At 34.0% G+C, this 7,676-nt stretch overlaps 1 protein-coding gene across 1 annotated transcript; it reads left to right on the forward strand.

Annotated features, from left to right (window-relative positions):
• The first annotated feature begins 802 nt into the window (after window positions 1-802).
• Window positions 803-7,053, forward strand: LOC111894959 (transportin MOS14). The gene is made up of 24 exons (XM_023891045.3): window positions 803-1,243; window positions 1,530-1,628; window positions 1,723-1,944; window positions 2,028-2,147; window positions 2,232-2,315; window positions 2,395-2,454; window positions 2,532-2,657; window positions 2,757-2,818; window positions 2,966-3,022; window positions 3,151-3,274; window positions 3,401-3,532; window positions 3,624-3,704; window positions 3,773-3,886; window positions 4,034-4,113; window positions 4,202-4,337; window positions 4,406-4,555; window positions 4,625-4,710; window positions 4,929-5,116; window positions 5,196-5,288; window positions 5,371-5,558; window positions 5,750-5,861; window positions 6,150-6,295; window positions 6,404-6,520; window positions 6,603-7,053. The coding sequence occupies exons 1-24, from the start codon at window positions 1,028-1,030 to the stop codon at window positions 6,816-6,818; spliced, it is 3,009 nt and encodes a 1,002-aa protein (XP_023746813.1). The 5' UTR covers window positions 803-1,027; the 3' UTR covers window positions 6,819-7,053.
• The last annotated feature ends 623 nt before the right edge of the window (window positions 7,054-7,676 follow it).

Raw genomic sequence — 7,676 nt, forward strand, 5'->3', positions numbered from 1 at the left:
GTATAACTAGGTGTGAGACCCGTGTATTACACGGGTTGATTTAAAAAAAAAATGAAATATTAAACTAAAGTGTAAACTAAAAATATTTTTTAATGTACAACTTTAAAATAAGAAAGGAATTAACGTATTTAATACTTTACATATATATAATTTTAATTTTAAAAATTGAAACAAATCAAAATTTAACAAATGGATAATATATATCTCAAAAATACTACAAAATGACAAGTGTCAAAACTCATGAGAGATTGACATATGGCAAAAACAACCTTCATTTATTAAGGAAGACTAGGTGTACGACCCGTGTAATACACGAGTTTATTAAAAATAAAAATTTAATATCAATATTTAAACATTAAATTTAATATCAATATCAATTTTAAAGCTCTCATTAATTATGACATTTATTACATTATAAATATATCAATTCTTTTTCAAGGAAACATTTATTTATCTCAATATTATAACCGAAATAAGTTATGATATGTGAACAAATCAGAAAATTACATGTGGAAATAAATAAATTCTAAAAATCTATTAAAATGCCATGTGTCCAAATCAATGAGGACATGACATGTGGCAGAAAATGAGTTTTATTTATTAGTATAGATATGATATAGAAGGGTTGCAAACGACGGATTATACAAAATAAATGTTGCAAGTGATTAGTTAAAGCTAAACATTCCATATTAAACTCTTCTACATTATGTAATTGTTGGCCTTTTACGAGAAAAGTGTTTAATAGTGGACCTAAATAGAACGTTGGGTATAAGTTACAGGTTAAAAACGTAAATTTCCATATCGTCTTCCTGCAAGTTAGGGTACCGACTCTACTCATGGATGAGAGATAGAGTTCAGCGACAAAAATCAGCACACAACAGTGAATCCCGTATAACACTTGTTTTGCTCCAGAAATCCCACTGCGATTATTATCAAAATAAGAAATGATTTCGACGGATGACGGCAGGTGTCTATAAGAAAACCTGGTGACTTCAGGGCATCGCCTCTGGTGACGATGAGATTTTGAATGGAGTTACAAAACCAGGTGGCGCATGCGGTTCACGTCCTGAATCACGATGCTCAATCTTGCAATCGCGTCTCTGCTAATCAGTGGCTGGTTCAGTTCCAGCAGACAGATGCCGCTTGGGAGATCGCCACCTCAATTCTGACCTCTGACCATCCTAAGCCATACGTTTCCGACTTGGAAGTTGAGTTCTTCGCTGCTCAAGTTCTTAAGCGAAAGGTTAGGCTCTATCTGGATATTTATTGAACAAATTACGTTCACTTGTGAAGTAAAGATTATGTTCTCATATTCACGACCACTATCTCCACCTTCAAGGCAAATAGGGTTACCGGATTTTTATTAGGAACAATTAACTGCAATTACCTTGATTTTAGGTTTGTCATTGGTCTGTACATTGAAAATGTGGTTACGACCTTCTAGAATGGAACATAATAGTTAGAGGATCTCTTATTCTACAAAAAATGTACGATATAATGAATCTTCCATGTATCCTGTCATTTTTTAGATCCAAAATGAAGGACATTGTCTACAACTGGAAGCAAAGGAATCTCTTGTTAATGCTCTCCTTCTGGCTGCTAAAAGATTTAGTTTGGGCCCTCCCCAGGTACTCTTCCTCTCATTCGTCATGCAATTTTTGTAGCATTTTGTGTAATAACTAACTTATTGTGTGTGTGTGTGTGTTATGTTGGTTGGTGTAGCTCTTAACACAAATTTGCCTGGCTCTATGCACTCTCATACTTCATGCTGTGGAATACCACAAACCAATTGAGAAGCTATTTTACAGTCTTCAGAATCTTCAAGGTCAGAATGATGGCAATATTGCTGTTTTAGAAATGCTCACAGTCTTACCTGAAGTTGTTGAAGATGAATCTGCTACTTATAAGACCAAGTCTGGTCATAGAGTTGACTATGGTCCAGAGGTACTCTAGACCTTTGACCTTTCAATCATTTCCTTTTGCTCTAATTTTACTACTGTCTGTAGTAACTAACATATATTTAGCAGCTACTCTCACATACATCACCAGTGCTAGAGTTTCTACTCCAGCAGTCGAAGGAAAGCTTTGATGGTGTGATTCAGTTACATGACAGAAGCAGAAAGATACTGCGTTGTTTGTTAAGTTGGGTAGGACAAATCTGTGACATTTAAAGGTTTCTTTGTCTTATAAATCTTTACATATTTTATAAAAAACCTTATTTTTTTTTTCAGATTCGAGCAGGATGCTTCTCAGAAATCTTACCAGTCTCTTTACTAGCCCATCCCCTTCTTAGTTTTGTTTTCAACTCCGTGCAGGTGAAAACCCATTCCCATGTCCTTTTTGGTCATTTTATAAATGACATTTGGACTTACATTTCCCTTTGATTGTTTGTAGGTTTTGTCCTCATTTGATTTGGCAATTGAGGTTCTCATTGAGCTCGTTAGTCGACATGAGGTATGCATGGCACTTTTTTTTTTTATTTTTTTTTTAGTCAATGATGTTATTTTGACTTTCTTTTCTCCTCCCTACAGGGACTGCCACAAGTTCTTATATTGAAGGTAGGGTTTCTTAAAGATGTTCTTCTTCGAGCTTTTAGTAGTGGAGATGAGAAAGTAATTAGTGGTCTTGCATGCTTGATGTCAGAGATTGGTCAGGCTGTAAGTAATTTACTCATGTTATTGCTTTTTTGTATTATGTTTTTATAATAAAACCAACAAATATTGTGTAGCAAAAACTTATAGTTTATTGATATCTAGGCTCCAAGCTTGATTATAGAAGCCAATCCCGAAGCCCTTGTCCTGGTGGATGCACTTTTGAGGTCAGAACAGAAATTAATGTTTTTTTTTTATTTTTTTTATTTTTTATATATGCAAACTGCATAAATAGCATGATTCCACTTTTTGTAGCTTTTCTTAAGCATAATATTGATTCCATGTTACATTTAAATTTATGTGATTGCTGGCAGTTGTGTATTGTTTCCAAGTCAAGATTGGGAGATTGCAGACTCAACTTTGCAGTTTTGGTAACTCCCCCCCCCCCCCCCCCCCCAATTTAGTCAACATCAAGAAAGTTGTTAATTCTTCAGTTACACGAGAAAATGAAAATAATTATTGTTATAAATTGAGTTTGTTTGCTCTTTCTGATTTTTAGGTGTAGTCTTGCTAGCAATATTGTCCGAATGGAAGATGAGCTGACAGAAAATAGCAAACATGTCAAAGATGTTTTTTCTCCAGTATTTTTAGCATTGCTTGATGCTCTTCTGAGTCGTTCTCAGGTATTTCCTTTTTAATTTTGTCATGACTATATATATATATGACATGTTCAGACGCATGCTAAATATTTTAGTTTCAGTTATGCATTTCTTCATTAATAACATTAAAGTAGACATCAACTGTGGTAGGTGGATGACTCAACATATGGTGATACTGCAACAAGGGAGTTGCCAGATGGGCTTGCTCAGTTTAGATTAAATTTAGTTGAGCTTTTGGTGGACATTTGCCAGCTTTTGAAGTCTGCTGTGTTTTTGCAAAAGGTTCTTGTGTTAATGACTTAATCTCCCAATAATTATGAATTATCTCATCTTTAAAATGATAAATAATATTAGTATAATTTTTGGGAATCAGATTTTTTTCGGTGGTTGGTTGTCTTCAAACGTGCAAATTCCATGGAAGGAGGTGGAAACCAGAATGTCTGCTCTTAATGTGGTCAGTTAATTTTTTCTACCAAATCATTTTACAAATTGTATTATAAAAACATGAATTTTCTGTTCCAGGTTGCTGATGTAGTACTACAAGAAGGTCAAACATTTGATCTCTCCATGGTTTTGCACTTGGTGACAATTTTATGTGACAGGGAATCATATGAACCAAAAGGCTTTATGTGCATTGTATGTCATTTGCTATTGATTTTTTTGTTCATAATGCAGCATTCAAGTATATATATATATATATATATATATATATATATATATATATATATATATATATATATATATTTTAATCTATCTTTTCATGTGTACTTTATTACATCTTAGGTACATAGATCACTTGTAGATGTTATTGGTTCCTATTCAAAGTGGATGTCTTCTTATGTGACTAATGCCAGGCCATTACTGTAAGGATTCTCTTCTTTAAAATTTCATAAAATCACAAAAATAACCAAAATTCATTTAATATATCTACCTCTGATCTTCTGTTTTCAGTTTATTTTTTGCAGCTGGTATGTCAGAACCTTTATGCTCGCATGCTTGTGCAACTGCCTTTAGAAAGTTCTGTGAAGATGCTACTGCAGTTATGCACAAACCTTCAAGTTTAGAAATGTTAATGTGGATCGGAGAGGTTAGTTAACTTAAGGCACCTTATTTGTTACAATGACGAGGGCGTTTACGTCTTTTACCTTATTTCAGGGATTGGAAAAGAGACACTTACCTTTAGAGGACGAGGCAGATGTTATTGGTGCTGTTACTTTGATACTTGCTCACCTTCCTAACACCGACTTAAGGAACAATTTGTTGCTTAAGTTGCTTTCTCCTAGCTTTGAATCTATTGGAAAACTTGTAAGAATTTTTATCTTTACTAAAAAAGAATTAAAAACTTGTCTGAATCCATGACTTAATTTGGTTCAGATTGATGGGGATCATGTCCTCACTTTGAGGCAACTACCAGCTGCTTATACTCATCTTGTCAACTCTTCCGTGAGGGGGTTTTACAGGTTTTTTTTTTTTTTTTTCAAAAGAAATTTTTATCAGTTAGAATTAAAACTGTAGTACATTGTATTTGCTATAATTGAAAAGATTCATTCCATTCCTATAGACCAAGTGACAAACCAAACATGATAATGGAATGTAATGACTCATTCCATTCCATCCAATGAAACAAGTTGCTGAATTTATCGAGTCTTTTGATTTAAGTTTTAACAAATGGTTTCAGGATAGGAACGGTGTTTGGTCATCTTGTAACACCTCTCTCTACATCTCCTGACATCGACAATTCCATAATTGCCCTTCTTGAAACCTTTTGGCCTATGCTTGAAAAATTCTTTCAGTCGGAGCACATTGAGAACACAAGCTTATCCATGGCAGCATGCAGAGCTCTCTCACAGGCAATCAAATCCGCAGGTAATCCAGATCGAATAATATTTTAGTTTTAGAATTTAGACAATCCAAAATAATCCCATTTCTTTTGTTTACATTACAGGTCATCACTTTGTGACACTGTTGCCCAAAATCTTAGATTACCTATCAACAAATTTTGCATCATTTCAAACTCATGAGTGCTACATTAAAGCAGGTAAGTCGGATTCAGATTTTTCCTTTGTTTTTCTTGGGTTTCTTCTTATTATTATTTATTAGTTGTTACTCTCTGTCTACAGCTTGTATTGTGATTGAAGAATTTGGTAACAAGGAGGAATATGGAGCTTTATTTATGAGTACGCTTGAAAGATTTACACATGCATCATCTGTAATGGCGATAAATTCTTCTTATGTGTGCGATCAAGAGCCTGATCTTGTGGAGGCTTATTGTAGTTTCACATCAATCTTTCTTTGCACCTGTCCAAAGGTTAAATTCACTTAAACTGACTATTGACATGAATGCCCTCCCTCCTCATCCTGAACTTGCATGCATTCCGCCTAAAAGGTGGGAGGTGGGACTGGGACTTGCTCTTTGTGTAAAAGACGTGAATGCCCTTATGATCCAAAACCAAAATAGGTATAATAGTTATATAGGGTTTTGATGCATTACATTTACAGGAAGTAGTAGCTTCTTCTGGTCCTCTTCTTGAAGTTTCACTTCAGAAAGCAGCCATATGCTGTACAGCTATGCATCGTGGAGCAGCACTTGCAGCAATGTCATATATGTCTTGTGAGCATCATTCACCTATAATTCCTTATTACAACAAAATTTATCCGAAAACAATCTCTCATTATGATTTTCCTCCCTTACAATTAATTAAATTTTCAGTTTGATCTTTAGCAGTTTTAATCTAAGTATTGCAGTTTTTAATTATATTTTAAAACGTGTCTTGCTCCACAGTAGTTTTAATATTTGTAGAAGTAACGAAGGAGAGTTTTCTACTTGTTTGTGTTGTTATTTGAAGGTGATGGATGGATGTGAAAATTTTGAACTAGTCCTTCTTGTTGTGTTGTGTAGGTTTTCTTGAGTTTGGGGTGACTTCATTGCTGGAATCGGTGACATCCAACTCTGCATCCATGGTGGTTCAAGTAATATCTCATAGCGGGGAAGGGATTGTATCAAATGTTGTGTATGCCTTACTTGGTGTTTCCGCAATGTCAAGGGTAAACAATAATAATAATAACAATCCATTAATTAAATTATAAACACGATTAAAGCAACTTGTATTTTTAACTTGAAAAAGAATTATTTTTGGTTTTTCGTCCTTGTAGGTTCACAAATCTGCAACTATCTTGCAACAGTTGGCGGCCGTATGCAGTTTTAGTGAAAAAACAAAATGGAATTCTCTTCTCTCTTGGGATTCTTTACGTGGATGGCTACATTCTGCGGTCAGATTGCGTCTTTTACCTGATACTAATACTGATACTGATACTGATACTGATACTGATACTGATGTTTGTTGTATTGTAGGTGCGGAGTCTACCAGGTGAGTATTTAAGGCATGGGGAAGCGGAATCTTTGGCACCTGTATGGCTAAAGGCTCTGGGTGATGCAGCATTTGATTATGTGGAAAGCAGAACCAGTGATGGAGACAAGAATCATAAACATATGAGGGGAAAGGGTGGAAGATTTCTCAAGTCTTTATTTCGTGAATTTGTTGATAGTCATCGAAACATTGGAACCTGATGATATTTTTGCTGCAATTCCATCTTGCATTTGCATTTGGGCATTCTGGTATTGCTGTATCATTAGTTTACGATCAAATAATCTGTATTTTTGTACCCAAATTTTGTATTTCTAATTCATCTATTTTTGCTTTGGCATCTACCTTGCTGACAAGGTGATGAAAGTAAACAAGGTAATGATTGACATGTATATTTTCTTGCTTAAACTTCAATAAATTTCATGTAATATCCCTAAATTTTACTCTTTTTAATCTTATTTATGGAACCGACAAAATGTTAGGAATTTTGAAGCTTTATTGTTATTATACTTGAAAAGGCTTAGGGATGGAATTATGATATAGTCAAAGTTGAGGGGGTATTTTGGAAAGACTATATGAGGACCAGCATGGTGATATCTTTTATTATAATTTTTTTAATATTTTATTATGTTTTTGACTACACTGTCAAGGAAAGGAGGGGAAAGAAAGCTATTAAGTATAAACCTAGAAGTTATGATTTTCAGATTTATTGAGAAGTGAAGTTCTTGTTTTATTATTATTATTATTATTATTATTATTATTTCTTCTATAAGATTAAGATTAAGGGAAAATGCTACCGGAGCACTATTATCTTTTATGGTTGGTCCGATCTGACCAACCATGTTATTTTTTTTGCACAATTTATCATTAACCTTTTATTGTAGATGTCAATTATACCACCGTGACTGTTTCCTGATTTCTAATATCATTTGTTATTTATTTTAAATTTAAAGACTTAATGTGTATATTTGGTCCACGTCATTTTAATGAGATATATTAAATCAACCTTTTACTTTACTCGTCTCCTTCTCGTCAACCTCATTTTCTCCGTGAGAAGTAAA

Source organism: Lactuca sativa, chromosome 3, assembly GCF_002870075.4.
Source record: "Lactuca sativa cultivar Salinas chromosome 3, Lsat_Salinas_v11, whole genome shotgun sequence".
Lineage (NCBI taxonomy): Eukaryota > Viridiplantae > Streptophyta > Magnoliopsida > Asterales > Asteraceae > Lactuca > Lactuca sativa.

Excerpts from the sequence above, each read along its gene's own strand:
- LOC111894959 (XM_023891045.3), top strand. The coding sequence starts at position 1,028 with ATGGAGTTACAAAACCAGGTGGCGCATGCGGTTCACGTCCTGAATCAC. Across the intron at positions 3,023-3,150 it reads GACTCAACTTTGCAGTTTTG|GTGTAGTCTTGCTAGCAATA; the intron begins GTAACTCCCCCC and ends TCTGATTTTTAG. Across the intron at positions 3,705-3,772 it reads GAATGTCTGCTCTTAATGTG|GTTGCTGATGTAGTACTACA; the intron begins GTCAGTTAATTT and ends TTTCTGTTCCAG.